This window comes from Passer domesticus, chromosome 5, assembly GCF_036417665.1.
Source record: "Passer domesticus isolate bPasDom1 chromosome 5, bPasDom1.hap1, whole genome shotgun sequence".
In the NCBI taxonomy this organism is placed as follows: Eukaryota; Metazoa; Chordata; class Aves; order Passeriformes; family Passeridae; genus Passer; species Passer domesticus.
The window spans coordinates 34,588,549-34,611,701 of record NC_087478.1 but is presented as its reverse complement, the minus strand read 5'-3'; the positions used below and the strand labels follow the sequence as shown (position 1 = coordinate 34,611,701).

General features: G+C 37.7%; 1 protein-coding gene across 1 annotated transcript in view; it reads right to left on the bottom strand.

Moving 5' to 3' along the window:
* The window catches only part of TRHDE (thyrotropin releasing hormone degrading enzyme), a 200,991-nt gene that overhangs the window by 160,978 nt on the left and 16,860 nt on the right, over window positions 1–23,153 (bottom strand). The window contains exon 3 of the mRNA XM_064419515.1: window positions 1,462–1,588. Coding sequence (XP_064275585.1) covers window positions 1,462–1,588 — 127 coding nt within the window. The remainder of the gene's footprint in view (window positions 1–1,461; window positions 1,589–23,153) is intronic.

Here is a 23,153-nt window from a genome sequence, read left to right as displayed (position 1 = left end):
AAATATTTGATGAAAAAATACAACTTTACTTGCAACTATTCTTCTCATTCTGTTCCAAAAAGATCCAAACTGAAATATATTCACTTACAATAAGATATTTTTAAAAGATATGCCACAGCACAATGACAATGGATATAGCATGTTGGTTTTAAAGACCATATGTTACAGTTCTGAAAGATACTCTGAAGCAGATACAGATACTAGCACTGCTGCCAGCTGACATTCTCAATAAACTACCTGAAGTAATGATGTTTGGATGTTTAGATGATCTTTAAGATCCCTTTCAACTGAAACTATTCTATGTTCATCTTTCCTATTCAACAAGTTCTTGATTATATTTTCTCCCTCTAAATTTTTGGCCCCTGTAAGCCTAGAACTTCCTTTACAAAGCATTATTAACATGTTTGAAGACATAAATGAAAGTATACATAGAAAGTTTGTGTATACTTAAATAGGCCATATGCTTGTTTAACTCATCTGCATATTTCTCTAGGAGAACACTGTCTGTAACCTGTTATTAAAATGCACATATTTATTTATCTTTATAAAAATATTCATGCAATACCCTCATCTAGAAACATCAATTACATTATCTATCTACTACACCATTAGCTCTAAGTCCAATAAACCTACTCAGCAGGCAAGGGATTTAATGAAATAAACCCTGACTTCCTGGAAGGATCACCTGTGGTTCCAACTCCAATACTTCTGATCAAATACATGCTCTCTTCCTGCTGCTGAGCAATAGGCTTTTCTGAATCTCTATCAAACATGCTCCAAAGGAGGCAGGGCATAATAATACAGTGGAAAGTATTTAAATGAGTAGGAGACTAACTGATTGTGGTGAAAGAAAGGATAAGAAACTATTTTTTAAAAATAATAGTAATTTATGGGGTTTACATTTAAAAGGTCATGGTAAAACAAAATCATAGCAATTTTTTCAATAAACAATACAATAAACTTGTCTACTAATCATCATTAATAAGCCATACGAGCCATAAAATCAAAAAAAGAAAAAAACAACCCCACAGTCTTGTACTGCTACAGGTTGCCAGCTTCCACAAAGATTTTCACTTCTGTTCCCCATTTAAGGCTGAGGCACCAAGGTACAAGTATTACAGAACAAACATCTTCCAGTGGCTATCTCATAGGACTAAGAACCAAAACTGACAACATTGAAAAAACAAAGAAAAACCCAGCCCACTTATTAGTGAAAGGTCTCAGGTTCTCAACCCACTGTCTAACAAATGTAAATACTGACTGCTTCCTGCTCCTTTCATTTCCAGGTTGGAGAAAGCATAGTTTGGCTTCTCTTCCTCCACAAAGAAAAATTTCTTACTTAATGATCCTCCTAAATTAACCCAAACATTCAACTTGAAATCCAATACATTACATTCCTTTAGAGCAGCTGACTTAATCCCTCATTTCTGGGTTAACTTCACATTCTTTGGGAAATCTTACCCAATTTTGGCAGGGAATAGGGCACTTTAAAATAATCTTCATAAAACTCAATGAGTCTCCTTGTAATATTTAGAGCATAGTCCCCCGATCCTCTTCGGATTGCATCGGGCCTTGCATATAACCGTACCTGTTAAAAAACAAAGCAGAAGTCCAATTTCAGCATCTGCCTTTTAAACCTATCCTACCAGAAGAGGTGAATTAATTACTCTAAGGTTGCTATGAGGTGGCAGGATTATTCCCTTAAAGCCAAATATGATTGTCGTACATTTGTCAAGTCATATAATTGCTGAAAACCAGAAGTACCACAACCAAAGTTAGAAAGTTTAGAAGTCACAATCTCCTACTTATTTGTGTTGCCAAATAAAAATCATGCACTCCTTGTATCAAAATAAATATTCGAAGAAAATACATGTGTTTGTTAGAGATATGATGGAAGAGTGGATTAGTATAATGGTTCTCTGCCTACACTGAATGTAGGCAGGATGCAGTGACTCAGTAGGAGAGAAGTTCATGGTTTGTTAAAGGCACATCATATCAAGCCCTGAAAATATTAGTAGACTGTGAAGAAAAAAATGATCATTCTCTTTTCTCTTCTCCGGCAGTGACACCATTACCCTCAATGAGCTATGGGAAGACTGCAAAAACGACCATTTCTAAGCTCATTCATGTACACAAACAATTAACATTCCTGAAACCTCCACAACTGCTTCAGGCCTCTGTTTCCAGAAAGCAGTAAATTAAAGCTGTTTGTATAAGCCACAGACTGCTCTGTTCAGTATAACATAGCTCACACATTTCAATACCTGGACTGAACCAAGTGAACATAACTCATGTTCATAATTCAGCATTCAAGTGTGATTAGGGAGATAGCAGAAAGTACTGCCAGGTACTTTCTTACGCTTCCCTGTCCTTACAGTCTGTAGCAATTCCTTCATGCAGAGTCTACAACTGCTAACCAAGAAGGGGATAGAAAGGAGAACCACTTTTCGTTCTCTCTCCTCATACCCTGCCTGATGGAAGTAGTGTGTGCTTTGTCTCTAGTGACTGTGGCAGGTCTCTCCCCACAGTTCATAATGACCTGATGTGTAAATGAGACTCTACTAAATGTCAATCCTAATAATATTATCCCACTCACCAGTACTTTCTGTGGAAGGATTAAAGCCCAGACAGGGTTCCAAGGAAAGCAGTAGCACAGAATCAGAAAGTATCAATGCAAACATGAAGGAGAAATATCAGCTTTGGAATGTTTCTAAATGCTCTATTCTGGATTAAGAAAAGCCAATGGAATTTTTGGCTTCAGTGAAAGTATTACCAAGTATTACTTTACTGCTCTTTTCCTGAAATACTTCAGCTATCCAAGTGGAAACCAGATATCAAGCCTACATACAGTGTACCTGTATTCTCTTTTAGCCCACTGTCTCTTAAGTCTCAGTATGGAGACTCATTATTTGCTTCATTACAATGTCCATCTTCACATATCATCTTTGTGTTGTATTAGACTCAGTGCACAATCAGCCATACATAGTTATCATTCATAATGTAAAACAGGTAATGGTGTAACCTGATGAGATATGAAATAAAGCAGACTTCTTATAATTACTACCTGAAAGCACATAGATAATCATCCAAACTCCTGCACATCACTATTTTTATTTATTGCTTCCTTTCAAAGTCAACAGTAACATGTATGCTAAAATGTTCCCTTATCTGCTGAACTAAATACAGGTTTTAACAAAATACGTATTAACCACAGAGTTTATGGAAGGATGTTAAGAATCACAATTAGATTTGTGATGAACACTGTTTTGTATCATTAAACCTTTATACACAATTTTGCATAATTGCTTTACTGGCACAGTTGACTGTATCAGCAAATTAGGGAAAAAGAGAGTCAACCAAGTATGCCAAAAATCATTCAATTTGACAGTGGCCAAATCTATCCATAATAAGAAAGAGGACAACAGAAGGGAAGAAAATATTAAGCAAATAGAAGAAAAATCAAGGTTCAGCTTATTGCATTACAATGAATGTCTCCTGGCAAATATAGAAAAGGCATTTAATGATGTCTGAGATGGAGCCAAGGTAGAAAAGCTGCAATGCTGCAAACTCTCATTTGTCTCCTGCCTAATACTGAATGTAGTTTCATTTTGCCCATAAAGTCTCCCTGTGTGCCCCTCTGCCTGCCCAGAACAGCTCTGGACTGCCAGGCCTCCATGGCTCACACCAAGGTCACCCATAAGCTGGAACACAGTTCAGAAACTACCCACACCTTTGCCCAGGTCTCTCAGCAGCTTTGAGGCAATAGATATTGTCAAAGCAGTCAACCATCTCCAAACACTGGGTCTTGCTTCTGCCTTTCACCCAGCAACCACTGAGCATGAAATGTATGGAGAACCTTGGACACACCACTACAGACCTACCCTGGCCTCAGAAATTTGCTCTTGGTTAGCAGAGGGCTACCACAGGGGACAGTCCGTGACACTCTGCCTACCTGGCTAGCTGCTTTGGATGACACATTCTGGTCACATTAGGTGCCATTCACAATGTGAGGAGCTTGGTCCAGAGTTCAGTCTAAATGTTGGCACCTATAAGTTTGAAACTGAAGCCCCTAACTTTCATAAGCTGATTTTTTTTTAATGTGTTTGGGCTTATTTTGACCATATCTTACTTCTAAATCCATCAAATGGGGACTATATTATTTCCTTAGTTTATAAGAAGATTCTCAGTCAAAAGTAATGAAGTTTTTATATTCTGTTCCAAAGAGGAACTTAAATAAAACAGAATGATGATTAAGACATAAGATTTGTTTAGAATAATTTGTTTGTTTGCTACTTTCATTTCAAAAGGCAGTTAGGTAGTGTTACTTTAAAACTGCATTGGACTGAACAATAATGCCCAATTATTATATACTTTCCCACAGGCTGTTTGACCACTATACTAAGAATTTGATTTTACAGTAATTTAAATAAGAGAAAAAACAAAGTTTTCTGCAGGGTTGGCCTAAATATATAACTAAAAGCAGTACATGTTCTCCTATAAAACATGTAGGAGGTTTCCAGTGTAAGTGCATAATTCATCACTCACTGCAATGGCACCTACTGCCCCGCAAATGTTATTAATGTTCTTCTTCATAATCTTTGCAAGATTAGGTTAGACTATTATTTTTATGTAAGAAAGTGGAGACCAAAGGGAGACTAAGAGTAATTCTGAGTGCCTATCTTGACACGTCTCAATGTCAAGTCTATTTAACAGTTTGATTGCACATACTTAAAGCACTGTTCCCATTATATCTTACTGCAGTGGTGAACACTTTATAGAAGTTTTGGCCACAGATGCCTTAGTTTGGGCATTCACAAAATCAGTAATACATGAATGATGACTAAATGAGACTCTGTCAGTTTATGTGATTTGCTTGGCATCCCACAGCAACTCTGTGGCAGAGGCAGGGAGGGAATTCAAAGCAGGCATTCATCCTTGTGACCACTTAACAACCTGCACCAAGCACCTTCCACATCTGGGAATTAATGAGGTAGGCTCTGTTTGGACAACAGGTATATAAACAGCACATTGCTGGTGTTCTGATGCAGTACAGTTCTGATGCAGTATAGTTCATTGAAAAATATCAGAAAAATGTTATGAGGAATCATATTTGTAATGACAATTTGTATACCTACAAGTATAACAAACTTCACACAGTTAACTTAAATTCTGCGGGTTTTTCTTAGCTCTCTTACATCTACATTTGCAACCACTACCAATTTTTCAACAGGAGTTTTGACTACAAAGAAGAAATATCCAGCCCTCTCATTATTCCCTCAAATGGAACCAAACTGACTGTCTCCTTTCTATCACAGGTTTGAGCAACTAGCTTTGTGCCTGCATCCCTACAACCCAGACCTCCTCTTTAAGATACTTGTTAATAACTCTGAAAGTTATTAGACATTCTAAATGAAATCTCTGCAACATATATTTCCTCATTCTTTTCTAAAGTGGGCAAAAATGTCAGTTGTTTCCCCTTTTTGCCTTCCGGAGGCCCAGAGTAGTTTCATAAGAACTTTAAATAAACTCAATACTCAGCCACACTCGGATAATATTTCCCCAAAAAAATCATCATGAAGTATTATTTTAAAAATATCAGTGACCTTACTCAAGTTCTTAGAATTATTTTGGCAACATTATCAGAAAAAATGCTAAAATATTCCTGAAACTAGTATGATAAATTCCATGCATTTGTTGTAAGTGATCAACAGCCTCCTCCTCTATAGTTAGTCAAAAGTATTTGCTACAAAACGGCATACTTTTACAAACAATTTGTAAATATTCCAACATTTTCTATAGTCTGTCTTAGTATTTCAGCATCTGCTACATAAAATAAGTCACAAAATTTAAAAATATTTGTAACACCAGGCTGCCAGAACAGATAAATGTGGTTGTAAAATAAGAGCTGTTTCCCACAGAGAGTCATGATATATGCTAAGAAATGTGCAACATACTTAAAACAAATCTCATCTAACTGAAGTCAGGCTATTAACTACAGAGCATGAGAAAATCTTCCTATCTACAGCAGTTAAAAATTATCCATCAAAAAGAAAGCTAGCACTTGAAAAGAAAAGAGAGCTTTTCTTGTCTTATTACTTCAGCACGCGTACAAAAAATGTGAACTAGTAACTATCTACAACATAAACTGGGTAAAATTCTAACAAGTACAACTCTAGACAGCAACACACAATTTCTAGAGAATAGTATGTTTACCAAAATTGTTTCCATTGTACCCAAGACTAGTGATAACTTTACCATGTAAAAAAACAGAGGAACAGAATAAAAAGATGTAGAACTGTTCTATTTTGAAATTTTTAAATCACTATTTTTCTCTTCTTTTTTTTTTTTGCATTAAAAGTTAAGTGAAAAGGAGCGGAGGATTAAACGGATGACGAATGGTAAGGAAAAATTTGCAGTAATCTCTTCACACTATGTGAAATATTTTGGGTCAAATCAAAGGGTTTGTACAGTTCTGTAGGTAGGAAGAATATGCAACACATTCAGCATTTTGTTCACAGCAATGAAAAGGAAAAATCCATTATTTACATGTGTCTAATTGCAAAAAGACTGTGTTCCAACCTTCTCCCCTACATTAATTCACTAAAGATAAAGAAAGAGCAGAGAGAACTGCACAATGTTCTTCCTCTGGCACTAGAAGATACTAAAAACACTAGCCACAAGCCTGCTGACCTGCTTTCCCAGGGAATTAAGGAACTTGACAATCAGACAGAAATCAGGAAATCATGTTACAGTAAGAAGTTTGCATGCCTGAAGCATGCCATACACCACAGTCCACCTTTTCCTGTAGAATTATATATGCACTTTTACATTTGAAGCCTGCTTTTGAAGACATTATTTTCTATGTCACCTTCTATCTCATGTGTGCAGCCCCTCAGAAACCTTTATTCTTGCAGTGGTGCTATGTTTTTAGGGGAACATCACCTTGCTTCATATCAAGACATTTGTATTCTTTTATTTATTGTTATAGTAAAGTTTACTGATCACAATAATCCTCTATAATAGTCTGCATTCATTCTGCAAGGCATCTTTTCTTTAAATGTTTAGATATCTTTTCTATGTCTTAAGACTACTCCAATTGTCATCACTGTCTTCCCTATGCCCTGGGGGAATCACAGCTCACTGGATGAAAAATCCTGCTCCAAGGAAATAAAGTGGACCTCTATTTTAGAAAGGAAAGGCTTGTGAAAGCAGATGGATCATTGGGCTCTGAAGGCCTAAAACAACATCTGCTGACTTCAACTGAATGATTCCTGTTAACTAGAGGGGCTTTCAGACATTCTGGAGACATGACTGGTCCAGCCTCTGGGCTAGGGACACTTCTACCAAGGCAGTCTTCACCAACAGCATCTGCCATGTGCACAGTCCCTGTTTTTAGATCACCACTTGAGCAGTCCTTGTTAGCTGCACAGCAAGAAAAATAAGAGAAAAAAAGAAAAAAATAGTTCTTTAAATAAAGGGCTGTGCATTGGTCATGGCTGCTGATAGTTCAGATCATGATGAGCAGGACTGGATCTCACACTTCTATCTCATGTGCTGTAAAGAAAATAGCTCTCTCGGAATCTTGAAAACAGCCTGATGCATGATTAACACAGGGGTAACTACTGCTGTATCTCTGTCACAGAATCACGTACAACAAGGTCGGCTTTGACACTGATAAGGGGAGAAGCGTGATGTATAATCCTAACCCTTGGATGACACCATCTGATATCACAGATATTGCCAACTACCTCACCACACAAAACCACTCCCAAAGGTACCCATGTGGAGAGCCTTTTCCCATCCCTGAATGCTGTCACATCACACAGCTGTGCACAAGCAAAAGAGACTTGAGTCTTGATCTTATGTAGCTTCCCACTATTACAGCATCTCTCCAAGCAAACACAGCTAACGTTCATATACTTGGCATATACCTGTTTTGCTAATGTCTAGGTGTACCCCTCTCCTTTATCCTGTCTTTGATCCATTTTGCTACATGTACTTAAGTCTGAACAGAGCAAACGAGGGTATGGAAACTGAGCCTAAGTCTGGTGACAACCCTAAATCTTGTTTTCTCAGGCAAGCATGGATTAGGTAACCTTGTATCAACACAGGAATCCACTTAACAATTAAGGATAGTTATCCCTCCCACCTACTTCACACAGAATTAAAAGTAACTTTGTCAGGTGTTGTAAAGGAGCTTGGAGTGCTTTCCCATTATCAAACAGATGTTTCTGCTCATCAACTGGTGTCAGCAAAGCCATCCTGGGAATAATGTCTGTTCTTTAATCCCTTCCTCAAAGCCAGCAGACTCCACATAAAGCACTGCTCTTGGGAGGCCCCTCCAGACAAGCTCCAGTTCTCTGTGTGACTATACCCACAGGCTCAGTCCAGCACTGGTATATTTGCGATATTAAAATGATTTTAAAATCTCAGTTCAGAAAGGGCTTATGTCTTAGTTTAATTTTAAATACATGTTTAACCTCAAACATACATGTTATAGAAGTCCCTAACATTTCAATACAGCAGCACTCACAAATTTTATAAAGGTAGATTAATAGTGTTTTGCTCTTTATTTCATCTGCAGCAACTTCAGCAGCAACACTCTCAGCTAAAAAACACATGCACTGTCTCCATATTTAGAAGCTTCAATTTACTTGATAATCTGAAATATTTTATAATTATTTTGCTCACTGACTCTTTTAGGCACAGGTATTGTTTTTACTATTGTTACAGAGATAAAGATATGGTCACATCACACATTTAATACAGCAGACATATGTCTGGATCCAACAGCCTCGGCTGTGAACTCCCTGGATCACTTCTGCAATCAAGGCATTGTATCTCAAATGGGTTTTAAAATGTGATAAATTCAAAATAAGTAACAGTTCACTACACACACAAACAAGCTACGGGCCAGGTTCCGCTAAGAATGTGTATGAATTGTTTCACATGCACGTGCACATACCTCCACAAGTTTTGTGTGGTGCAAATGCAATAAATTTTACAACATTATTAAGTAAAGGAGAGAGAGAGAGGTAGCTGTATTGAAATATCAATTCTGCTGTAGTGAACATAGTTAGATGTGATAATGGGAAGAAATTACAGAAGAATGCCTTGTTCCAATCTCCTATTCATTATTCATCATGGGCAATACTCAAAAAAGACTGCATGATAATGAAATGTGCTTACTGAATACGGAGGGAACAGCTCACCTTTAAAGGATGATTTTACTCCAAACTGAGCAGTCACACACAGCACTGCACTGAGCCTTTTTTGAATACAAATAAAACAAAACATGTTTAAGGATTTGAAGAACTGTCTTAGAGTTAGCTGAAATCAATGAGCATTCAATGACCCGATACTTTCTTAGGAAACACCTTTGCTAGAGATTGGATGGAACTCTTTTTTATAGTAAGCAAATATCATATTGGAATCCTCACTCCAGACTCGGTTAACAGACCAGCTAAAATAAGAGAAGCCATTACTAAAAATAAAGTGTAAATGAAATAAATGGTCACTGAGGGAATTACAGTGGTAGAGAGATGTCTCAGGGAACTCAATGCAAGCATTGCGGGGGGGGGAAGAACATTGTTGCAGAGCAAAGGAAAGAGGCTTTGAACAGAAATAATTTATATTCTTGGACAAAAACTTGTAGCATGACCCTGAAGGAGAAAGAAGTGAGAGAAAGTTCAGGAGTTCCAGGTGACAGTGAGCAAATAAGGAATATTAAGCAAAAAGACTGCCAGGTATTTTTAGAGTTGTAAACGAGGGGGGATAGTTTTGTGCAGCCCCTTTCTAAATAAACATGACTTAGCATGTTTACTTAGCATCTAGTTGCCTCATCCTCATCTGAACCAAAACAAATGCAACTGTTCCAGTCAAAGGTGCAACAATATATTCCACGAGGAGGCAAAATTGTCATGCAGACATGCTGAAATTTCTAACTTGAGATCATAAAATACTTTGCAAAGTTAATGAGCTGCACTCACATATAAATCCAACCAGTGCTCAGCTGGCATACAATAAAATACTGGCTATGTCACTGACCACAGTGCCATTAAGATTAATTTAGAGCACTTAGAATCTCTATCATCTTGTTGAAATGGCTCAGGGACAGAAAGTGAACATGTTAACAACTAATGTAGAACAAATGTAATTACAGACACCATTTCATAGCCATTTCAGCCAACTAAGACTGCCACAATCTCACCACCACATATTCAGTCATTTGCTCAACTCTTCTATTACATCAGCACTGGACTTCATCTCCTCTCACAGCATCGTGAGTCAGCTAACTATGCCAGGTGGGGAGTGTCCAGGCAGCCCAGCTTACTCCACCAGGAGTTCAGTACTCAAAACAGCATGAGAAAGCATGTGTGGAGAGAAGAGAGGACCACAACAGACTGCTTACAGATAAATTATTATTACAGAACTTCAACCCACAAACAAGGTTCAAGTTCTTCCGAAGTGCTATTGTAAGGACTTCAGTGTTTAAATTGTTGAGCTTCACAGTGGTTAAAGCTCCTTCCAGTCCTTTGCAGATGGTGAAAAATCAACATAGCTTCAAGTTAACAAAGCGTGAAGATTTACATTTTTTAACTATTACACAAAGTTCTGTATCACAACCCCAGTAGTAAGATGATGTGAGAACAGCATTTTCCTCCGGAAAAAAAGTATTTGCGGTAGATGTATCCCAACAATTAACACCTATTTTCATCTCCTTTGGTTGGCCAGGGACTGAACTGAATTGTCTTATTTCAAGTACTACTTATTAGCTATTTTATAGTCAAAGCATTCATATCACACATCATTCATAAATAGTATTTCACTTACTTTGGTTAAAAAAAAGAAGAGTTTAAGAAGTACATAAGTTTAAACAAAGTGTTAACCAGGGGCCTACAAAGTTCAGCAGCCCTATAGCCTGCCCAATTTCACCTGGCTAGAGACTGCTTTGTCACAGGCACACAGATGTCACCTTAGAGTAATTTCATTTGAAATGATAATATGAAAACCGTAACTGCTTATTTATATTTTGGCATTGCCTAGAGACTGTCAATATGACAGCACAATCCCCCTGTGCTTAGTCAACTACATAAGCAGAAGTAAGAGATGTTTGTTATTGTCAGTCGTTCTGCCTAAAGAGTAACAAGCAAAACATGGGGAAAATGAACTGTTACCATCTCCATTTTATAAATGAAAGTTACAGAAAGATGAGCTTAATATCAGGAAGAAAGTCTAAAAAAGAGCCAGAAATAGAACTTGAATATCACTTCCCCAAACTGATGAAATATCTTTTCACCATAAATCAACAAATTACTATTCCTAAAATACTTTTTCTGAAAAACACCACTTTTTCTATATATAAATATATATATAAATATAAAAAAAAAATTAAATCCTGTTTTTAGGTTCCTCAGTCACAACATGGTTTTCAAAATCCAAACCCAAACTTCAGTGCAAACTGTAGACCTGTATTCTCAAAATTGCTTAACTTGTAAGCATTCTGAACACTGAAGTTCCCCACATTAACTCATGTCTAAGAGTAACCATCCCACTCCCATAACACCTTTTGCTACCAGTGGCTACCATGCTAAGACTTATTTAGGTTTGTTTAAAGGCAAAGGTTATTTTATTATTCACTTTAAAGTATTTTACTTTTAAATTAATTACCTCAAGAGATGTCAACATAAGGGTCCCCTACAAAACGGCTACTGAGTAAAGTGATGTACTTGTCCAGAGCATAACAAAAAAAGACGTGAGGAGATAGAGACAGACTGTCTATGACAAACCAAAGATGAATGCATGTCAATACTGTCCTGTTCCACATAAATCTGCACAACCATAATGTAAACAAGGTCTGGTATATATATATATGTTTCACCCTACTGATCATATGTTTGCAATAATCCTGATCAGTATCAGGAAAAAAAAATAAGCTGTGGCAACTAAAGGGAACCACTGACAAAATACAATCGCAAGGAAAGCAAAGCAGAAGCACAGCTCACCTGTGACCTCAAGAGCATTTACTGTTTGCATCGCTTTGTAACAGCAGCAATAAGTAAGAGGAACACAGCAAAGTATCTTGTGAGCTACATGTAAACTTAATAGAAAAACTGTTTGCAAGGTAAACAGATCACAGCTATAAGGTGCTAAATTTTAAAATATCCTATAGAACTTGTTGGCATTGAGGAAACACAGTACTTTGTAGACAAGTCTGCACTGTGCTGCATTGAGCTGGAGATTTTGTGAAAAACTGTACCTAGCCTTTAGGAGGGAGAAAAATATGCACATGGGAGATTTTGTGCTCTGACTGGTACAAAAGCCATAACACAACCAGAAACAGGTTACACCAAATAAGAGCAACAACCATAATAATAGTGAGAGCTCCTTCAGGCTAAAAGGAGCAAAAAAACAAGCAACTAGACCAGTGAAAAGAAAAACCATAAACCATGAAACAGGGAATCAAGAAATCAAACTTTTTGTATGAAGACACACTAAAATCCACTAAAAATCTTCATTAAGAGCTCTGGTTTTCATTCTCAATTAATGTTTCAAATCTTTTTTTTAAATCTCCAAACTGACAGAACAATATAAAAATAAAACAAAAAAAAAGCTAAATGCTCTAATAATATTCAAACACTTTTGCTCAACTAGCCTCTGACAAAACTGTGGGCAAATTATGAGAGAGGTAGTTATCTGTCATTAACATCTCCAACTGGAAGGATTTCAGCCCCCTTCTGAGAACAACAATCTCAGTGGAAAACTGAAAACCAACAAAGGAAAAAAACTTCAAAGGCAAATTACAATTGTAAATAGAGAAAACAAAAAATTGGGCTGAATCAATTAGAAACTTATTCCTGCGTCAGGACTCTCACCTGAGAAAGATGAAAGCCACAACCAGGAAAGAAAGTGGTTCACCACCTGAACACTAGCCAGGACACACAGATAAGTACCAAACCGGACCTCAAGACAGAAGAAGCTGAAAAATTTAAGTACTCTGACACATACAAACTCAAGCAAGTAAATGTGATGACTCTGAAGTATGCTGGTTTTAGTCTAAAAAATACACATTGATGTAACATGAATTGTTTAATTAAAGTACTATAAAATGTTTAACCACAGGGTTATTAATCAAATCCCTTCCAATATATGAAATGTTCAGATGATTACGAAAAATATTTTTGCACATTTTATCATTCAAATTACTTTCCTCACCTTAAAACTTGCACTACTAAGGACATATTCCCTATCAGGAAGACGTAAGTTAAACAGCAATGTCCTCTGCATGCCTATGGAAAAGGTCAATTTGCTAATGCTTTCTCATCAGTCACAGCTCAAACACCACATCTGTTTTACATCCAAACAGCCACCCAGTCAGCTAAGCAGCTGAGGTTAAACTAGGTCTGGGTGACTATCACAGAAGTTTCCTAAAACAAAACAATTTGCTGAGAGCTGACCTCTTCATTCATATCAACGTGCTGGTTAGAATTAGATTAAAATAGAGTGTTTAAGGCAGAAGAAGAAACCCTTCCTAACAAAAAAGTCAAGGCAACTCCTTTCAAAGCAACAACATGGTCCAATGGATTATGGGAAGATGGAAAGAAGAGAAAATTTTCTGACACCTGGTATCAAGCACAGTGATCATATCTCAGGCAAAACTGAACTTGCACTAAAGGTTTAAGTCTTAAATAGCATGTCAATTAGGGAAATAGGAATACAAAAACATTTTTGCCACCATCATTACTTCAGTTCCTAGCATAATAAAATAGACTGCACAAATATGTTTCTTTGCTGACAGAGGAGCAAATCATTGTTGTTTGAACAGTCCTTCCTTCTCTTTTTTCTAGCTGATGAAGAATGCTATTCCCTTGCTTAGCTTCCAGCTGACATTCACATCAATATAACAGCTTCATTAGTCTCTCTCTTTTTAACACTTTCTTAGAGTCTAAGATAGCATCTCCTCTCATGAGACATACCCTGACTGCACACTGCAAGCTAAACCTTTAAAATAGCAGCCTTTATTTGCTCCTCTCATATCTCTACGCACAGCATAAACTATGTCTACAACTAGAGGATGTGCAGATTAACAATCATTACGAGCAATTACTGCAGCAGTATCAACAGTGCATGGGCAACAACACCATTTGTGCACTTAAGCAAGCAGACACCAAAAAAATACAAAAATTTTTGGAAGCTTCCATATGATAAAAGCACTAGAAAGGATAAAATGGGACCTTGTAAGGAAGGCTCCTCTAAGTTTAACATATCAGAACAGCACATCAAATAGCCCTTTCCCCCAAAGTTTCTGGTGTTTGAGTGTTGTTGGCAGGACAATGAAAGACAAGACCTGTCCCGCAGTCCATGTACTCTTAATATCAAAATGCAAAAAAGTATCAGTGAGGACTGGAATCCCTGAGCTTGAAAATCTGATTTCCATAAGAAACAAACAGTCACTAATATGACATGTAAAAGACTACTAAGAACAAAAGCAGACCAGAGGTGCCAGGCTGAGAAAATTAAACTATAAAAATTTGAGAGTCTTCAGATCAGTCTACAAAGTGAAGGAAACTGCTACCAGAAGCTTCTATGAAAAACATTTGCATAAATATAATTTACTAATATTCTGCTGCCAGTTTTGCCTAAAGCTCTCAAGCAGAGGCTACTGCCTCTAAAATATCTACTATACTTTTCCCATGAGAGTGTTCAAAGCTGCCATTTTCTATTAGGCAGAGCAAGGGGGAAAAAAAGATGAGGGAGTAAGAAAGAAATCCCAGGGAGAAGTATTGCTGCTGGATTGCCTACTCACAGTGCTGACTGACTCATTCTTAAATGGAAGGCCAAAGCTTAAAATGTTCCCTGGTTCAAGGACCAGTCAATCTCACTAACCCAACCCAAGGGATTAAGGCTATGAGACAGCTAACTTTAGCTGCTGTACTTCAGGGCCTCCCAAATGCTACCCAGCCCATGCACCTCCATGCATTACATCTACAAATCCATACAGGTCTCCTGACTTTTACTGCATTTTACCTTGTTCATGAAAAAAAATAAGAAAGGTCAGTAGCGACAGATTATGTTAAACGGTTATTAGAAAACTTCCCCTTTTTTTTCCCCTGATAAAATGAAAGGGTCCGATTCACTCACAAAAAAAGAAACCTAACTAACCACAACATCACTACAGGCCTCTAGGTGGTGAGCTCATAAAATGGCAAGTTTTTGAAGGAGAAGACACACAAAGATGATAGCAACTTCAGCAGCTTCAACTGACCTTGTTCGTGAGGAGAGCTCCTCTCAACAGCAGAGCATGGCACAAAGGAGCTGGCAGGCACACCAGCATCGCTGTGCCCTACAATCCTCCACCGCTCAGAAACAAGTGTATGGCACAGGCAGAGCTGTGTCTGAGCTAATAAATCTTGACTTGCACCACAGCAAATGACCTGGGACAGATGCTCTGCTGACAATGCTATCCCACTTTCCATTCTAGATCCCATTAAGGAATCCTCATGCTTGTACTTGCACTGTACTCCACTGAGAATTACTCATATCTCCCTAAAAAGAGCAGATGAGCTTCATTCATTTTACACCAACACAGGAATGGGGTCAAGTATGGGCTGTGAAATAGCTGCAAGTTAACTGAAGAGCCACGATTCTCCACACTCTTCTCCATTACTTTCTGTATCTGGACACTGTAACAAAGACCCTTAAGCAGCAGCCAAGGCCATGCCAATGATCTTCTCTGACCCAAATTTCACAGATGCACATTCTGCAAAGCACACTCAAGACTGAGAAATTACTCTTGTTCGAATGTTGATTTTTACTGCCATTTGTGCTGAGACAGCTAAAGGCCTTTCAGACTCTTCAGCAATAGGCATCCTGAAAGCTCTATGAATGTTAAAAAAAAAAAAAAAAAAACAATTTAATAGGTGGTGGCCTCTAAGCTCATAAAAACCAAAGCATCTTCGTCACACTGAGGGAAGTACAGATATTTTGGAACACACTCCAACTCCTAGGTCACTGAAGGCTTGGGAATTATGGAAACAGATCAATTTACAACGTTATTCACATAAGAAAGCCAGTAAGCACAGCAATCAAAAAAATGTGATAGCCCTTCCTGCCATTTTGGTCCTGCAGCTTCAGAAGAAAACTAAGAGAGAAAATACAAATTTAAGGGTTTCTCTGCATTGAGCACTGCAATGTCTTAGGAGCTGATCTGCAGTGCGTTTAGTCCCACATTACACAGCATTGTCACAATTATACAGTCTCTCCAATTAAATCAGTGGTATTTCTAGACCTGACCTTAGTGGGTAGGTTACCAAGCCCTGCTAGTTTACATGACAGCAGTTTTCCTAGCTGCATATTGTTCTGCATTCATGTGAACATATTCAAGGATTTAAAACTTACAACAATCAATATTAACACAAATATTTAGAAAGTTAAGAAATGGATTAAATAATAACACCCTGTGAACACTTCTGACTCATTTAATTCCTTTGATAAGAGTTAGCAAGAAATTAAGATCATTCTGTGGACACAAAACCAGAGTTCCCAATAGGTTTCTATATTGTAATCTAATCTGAAAAGAAAGAGAGCTCTGGTTCAGAAGTCTCCTGTACACTTGTGGATTCTGAGATTCATTTACTGAAATGAAGAAGCTGGAGAAGAACAACCCAGAAAACAAATGTATTTTCAGCAGTACAAGGTGTTTAGAGGGCATTTGCAGTAATTTTGAGTCATCATAAACAACCAGCAGCACATTATACTAATATGAAATGCTATCCAGAATGTTGAATTTTAACTGGGAGGAAAGGGATTTCATTGTTGCTATTATTATGATTATTATATTACTATATTGCAAATAGGTACTGTGGAGACATAGCATCCATGATTACACAGCCTGTGATTCCACAGTCAGCTGTGGAATTCAAGAAGAAAATTCTAGCTTGCAAACAGTTTGCAGATGTTCAAGACTTCATTAAAAATACATTGTCAGACCCAATCGGGAACAAAATGCAAGTTTGCAGAAGTCTTTCAGAGTTGTTGTGTATTTCTTTCTGTGTTTTGATTCCAGTGTAGGCATATTCTCAAATGAATTCTGTTTCCATTGTGAGTTTACCACAAACAATACAGCACTGTGCTAATGCATACTAACTTGAAACATTTTATTTGGAAACAAAACAAAAAATTCACTTTTATTATTTCTTTTGACAAAATGAAATTGGTAAGTTTTCAAAAATTACTTTTTTTTACTACTACTACTACTTTCACTTGCAGTGTAACTTGGTCATGTAGATGCCACCACTACAGTCTATAACCCTAAGTGGTAGCTCTGCTTTCACCACCCAGAGGTTCAGCTGCCTGCACGCCCAGGTCCGTTTCTGGTATTGCCTAGCTGTGTAACTACAGAAAGAGAGTTGAAAGGAAGTCTGGAAGGAGGTAACAGTTACAGACTGTTGTCAGTACAGAAAGTTACAGACTTTAAGATTATTGAGACACCATCATTACGCCAAGGATTCAAGAAGAAAGTACCAACACAAAGGTATAAAATCATAGAGCATGGTTAGCTGGTCCCACTGGGAATCATCAGCTCCAGTCATTACCATCAACAGTGTTGACCAAGCTGGTGGCAGATGGCAGCTCAGCAACACTGAGTCTACAGAAAGGAGCCACACTGGACAATCCTATCCAGCCAATGCCTGCCAGGCCAGCAAGGATTGTGAGCAGCGGTGAGCACAGTAAAACAGAACCTAGCAGCTCATTAACTCCTGGATATCCTTTGTATGCATTATCAAACAAATAATTCCTTTACACTTTTAAGATTAATGTATCCTATATGCAGAATCCTTTTTATACCCTCCCAAAACAATGTAAGAGTGGCTGAAACGGGCTTTGCCAGTAATGGAATTTCATTGTTGCCAAGGTAAAGCCAATATCTAAAGAGGCACTAAACATGTAAGTCACACTCATTCTTAGGATTTTACAGAATCAGGACATCTATTTCCCCTGCAATCAACTAATAACAAAGTAATTTTTCTTTATATAAATACAAGAATAAAATACAAAAGGCATGTACTTTATTTAAAACACTGACTGGGGTTAGCCATACCAGGCAATTGTGTGTTGCCAAGCAGTGATTTGATTTTCATTATACTGCACTGACGGCAAAGTCATTTATCTTTTCTGCTCCCAGTCTCCTTTTATCTTTTCCGTATGCTTCTGTACTTTTCCTCTATCCTGCAGGGTTGCTGAATGCTGATGAGCAGAAAATGGTACAAAGCCGCAGACAACCTCTTTCAGATTAAAAGTTCAGGTATGGAAGGTCCAACTTTTTCCATTTTGGGGTTTCCAAAGAAGCTGTATATTTGGCATTGTCCGGGTATATAAAGATTAGTTAAATACTTCACTGGCGGTCCTTCTCTAGAACAGACAGACTTTCAAACAATGAATGATATTTCACTCATGGTTCTAATATCTTTCCCATTAAAAACAGAAATTATATTCCTGTCACTGTAGCCTTGGACATTTAAACAAATAATGAAACAAATAAAAAAACAAGAAGAAAAAAAAGAAACGCAGTTTTCCACATACCAGAGCTATGACTTTTTTTTTGCATTCAACTTGTTATACTTTTAGATTACTAGCATTCCATAAAAATCAAGAGAAATGGCAATATAAAGAAAAAATCTTCCTAGATATATGGTACTTATCCTTTACGTGTTAACATCTCACCAGCGATGTGCATACAACTGACAACTATCAACTCACCAGCTGAACTTGCCATTATTGGTTTGTTACTACTGAATCAGGACTGCTGTAATTGTGTTTCTCACCAAAACAAAACCTAAGTATTTAATGTCATGAGAGACAATACATCCCTCTTGAAATAAAGTGGAATGAAAATTTGTTCAAACAGAATTACAGTCGAAACTCTATAGCTGATGCTTGACAAAGCAGACACTTCAGTTGCACTTCAGATCCCAAAGGTCTCTACGCTGTTCATGTCTGCACACAAGATGGTATCTGTACCTCTGCTGTCAGGCAAAGCCAGTCTGTTCAACAGAGTTAACAGAACCTAAAGAAGGATTCAGAATATTCCTGAACAGATATACTGGCTAAAATGCACTCAGAAGAGTTGAAGATGTTGGTCAATCTCAGCACAACTACTGCCACTGCTAATGTTATCCGATTTCTCACATAGCAGTAATCTGAACTGTAACTACCCATGACTTCTAACAACAACCACCTTTATATTCTCTATTCACCTGATTAAGCATGTATATTATCGCACTACCAGCATGTTTTTCAGCAAGAGATTTTAGTTATCTTCCACACAAGTTCCCTGCCATAAAAAAGAACAGGCAACTGCCATCATCTTGTCAGTCATGAACTCTTCTGAGTGTCATGAATCCTGCCACACCAGCAGAGATAAGCAATAAGGAATGTGTCCAGAACCGATGAGGACAAATAACAAGAAAAGCATTCAGTCTATACAGAATTATTCAGAACAGACATATGTACAAAATGCTGCAGGTGAATCTCGTGACAGCAAGTGTCTGGTTGGTAAACCAGTGGAAGAAATTTAACATCAGTAAGTGCAAAGACATGTAAACAGAAAAACATAACCCTGACTATGCATAGGCATTTGTAGTCTACATTAGCTATAGCTCAGGGAAGAATTCTTGGGAATCTCCATGACCATCTCTCTGAAAATGTCAGCTCAGTACTCAAAAGATATTCAACAGGCAAACACAAAGTTACAACTGATTAAGGAAAGAAAAAACCCAAAAAAATTATTATGGCACAGAACAAACACAAGCATATCAACTGTGAGCATTGTAGGCAGTTGTTACACCACCCCTCTCTCTCGTTCAGTGTTTCAAACAGACAGTATAGAACTTAAAATGCACAGAGAACGGTGATAAGAATAGAAAGAGATGGGAAGTGAATCCCATGCAAAGAGAGATTAAGTACTTTTGAGTTCTGAAAAAGGACACCTAAACCATCTATAGACTCAGGACTGGTACACAGCAACGTGAGAACAGTCATTGATCGTCACAGGAAAAAAAGAGAGAGAAGACAATGAAAATGTGGAATAAATGCATTTAAGTAAATGAGACATGTAAGTAAAATACAGATCTTGCTGCCACCGATTGTCAGAGTGTGAAGTGCAACAGCTTCCAATCCAGATAATGCACATTCACAGAGAGCAGACCCTTCAGCAGCTATTAAGCCAGCAGCCCATGTACAACTCCAGGTCAGGGTCACTAACAAACTAGAGTTTAGGAGTAATACTCCACTGACTGTCTTCTCTAAACTGGTCTCCATATAGAACAAAGCAAAATATTTTCTTCTGTGTCTCTTTTTACATTAGTTGTGTTTTTTTAATAAATATTGGGGGGAAAAATCTCAGTGTAAACTAACATGACTCAAAGACTAGCTCTGGCTGTGGGTCCTTTAAACAGTGCCTCTGCCTTGTGGATAACAGGACATTTTCCTTCAATATAGTAACCAACCCAGCTAGACGTCAGAAAATAAATGATAACGGGTTCTTAATAATCAGGAAGGTGAGGTACAAACAGAGGAAAGGTAACATCTCACTCTTCTGAATGAGCTTGTTTGTAATTCAACATACCAAACACTGGCATTAACTTTTCCACCTGGGCAATAATGACAACAGCTTGGATGGGAAATACTCATGGTTAGAGGGATGCTTCACAAAGTTAGAGAGTTATGGTTAGTCATATTTCTCAATGACACCTCCACGAGTCATCAAGAGTGGCAAAATATCTTCATAGAGTTTTATATTGGTCTTTTTCCACATTTATGACAGCATACCACTAAAAAGGACAGTTGTGCAGTTCCTTCTCTCAAATTAGACTCACAGACTATCCACATATTGGATGAGATGGTTCAGTCAAAAGGTCATTAAATTTTTTTAGTTTTCCATTAGACAATTGTAGGCTCACTGTCCAACCACAGATCACTAGATTTGACAGAAATGATACAGCAAAGTGTGCAGGCAAAGGACAAGAGGAACAACACAAGCCTGTTCCTGTTCAGTAGTAGCTTTCAGCTATGCTGCTTTATTCACAATGATGAAATGCAATCTGTGGTGTTGGAGTCCTAGATGCTGAGAATTTGAGACTTACTGTGCTCACAGACTCTGACTCCCAGGAGAGCACTGCATTTGACCTGAGGCCATGGAGAAGGCTTCCAAAATTGATTGACAGTACTGGGATGTACAGGTGTCTAGTCTGATCAGAAGTAATACCACAGGGTGGAAAACTTAAGAGTTTAAGGTTTTAGGATATAGTAACATATAGACAGCAAGATGGATGTTTTAGGGTGGAGACTGGTCCTTCTTTACCTTCTTCTTTCTTCTTCTTCATGGGTTTGCGTGGTATTTTGTAATTGGACAAAAAAGTCTGCATTGCGGATTTCAAGTGATTAGTTAGCTATTGGGTTAAAAGTGAAAATAATTTAGGTGTCCTTTCTTAATTGGATAGGTTAGCCTTAAAAGACCTTGTAACGAAAGATAGTTAGCCATTTTGTACCTTATTAGTGAAACACTGCAGAACTCACTGCCAGTGAGACTGTAATATATATAAGAAAAAATAAACATCTAAGCCTGAACGCAAAATATCATCTCGAGAGCTTCAATCCCAACCTCGACAGAGGTAGAGAAAAGCCAAAAACCAGCACTATGGTTCAGCAGCACTACTTGAACCTAGTCTGCTGAATGGAAAACACACAATTCTTCAGACCTGAAAGATGGTGAGCCTGAAGTGACTAGAAGCCCTTTCTTTTCACCAAAAAAGCAAGAAAAGGATATTAAAATCTGTGGTTAGAAAATGTTAGATAAAGCAGAGCTTGTCCAAGTTCAGGTGACAGAACTCTAAAAATATGGAAAAGCACTTCAACTTGTAATTGTAATTACAACAACAGCTCCACTTAATGAAAACATCCCAGCATCAGTAAATCATGTCTGCATTTGAGAGGAAGCATCTTTCAGAGCAAATAGATTCTGCTGGAAAATCAGTTTTGTTCTTCTCCGGACTTCCTCATGTAGGTAATGCACGGTGTCATTGTACTGGTGAGATCAGTTACGGAACAGAATGTATAATTAAATGTATTTAAATACTTCAAATGCTGCTAAAGCACAAATGTACATACAAAACAGCACTCAGGATATTTCTTCTTAGCCATCAACCCTGAATAACAGAACTGTGAAGCCAGGCAACTCTGCACTACCAGCTGCACTATGATTCAGAGATCCTTTTTATCCTCACAATACTTCATGGTAGTATAATCATTTCTAGTCATGCGTGATTCATCAAAGTATTTTGTAGTAAAGACAAATGTTATAATACGCCCTATTGTAACCATGCAAATTACTGATGTTCATTTCCATACCTAAATTATGCTTTTGCTGAACTTTTTCTGCTGCTCAAGCAGCTCTCATGTTCCAAGCTAGTTCAGCATTTCAAAGTTTTTTCATAGCAAGGAGTCCCAAGTTTTCTGAGGGGTGGCCTTCTTCATCCCCTTTCAGTTTTCAAGCCTCTTTATGCTTTACACACCACTGTTTTGAAGAGGTTTGCACTAGGATCTTAACTCTAAGCTGCTACCCAATCTCCTCTGTATGCCGCACATATTTCCTGCGGACAGAAGTTACATAAGCTCACCTGGCAGACAAACTATACAGCACTTGCCTCAGCAACTGTGAATGACAGGTCTTCTGTGGATCATCACAAGCCAAGCAACACAGAGGCAAAATGAAAAGTTTCAACCCTCCTTCTTCTAAAAACTAAAAATACATAAAGATACATATTCCCAAAGGATTCATCTTTCTGCTCTCTTGGGGCCTATTAACTTCAATATACTCATCGCTATGCTGTCCACAACAGATGTAATATTTTTAAGTAGGAAAGTTAATACAGTCTATTTCCTAATTCTCTGCCTATTAAAGCCTTTTTTTAAGTGATCATCAGGGTCAGCAGGTGACTGCTAAGCTATTTTAGAATGGCTCATATTAACTGTCTAAATTTCCACTTCAGCCTAATGGTCTTGGCTCAAGAATAAACATTCAACAGCCCCAGAGGAAGTTAAATAGAGCACAAGTACAAACAACCACTCTGCTTTCTACAGCTATAACAAGAGAT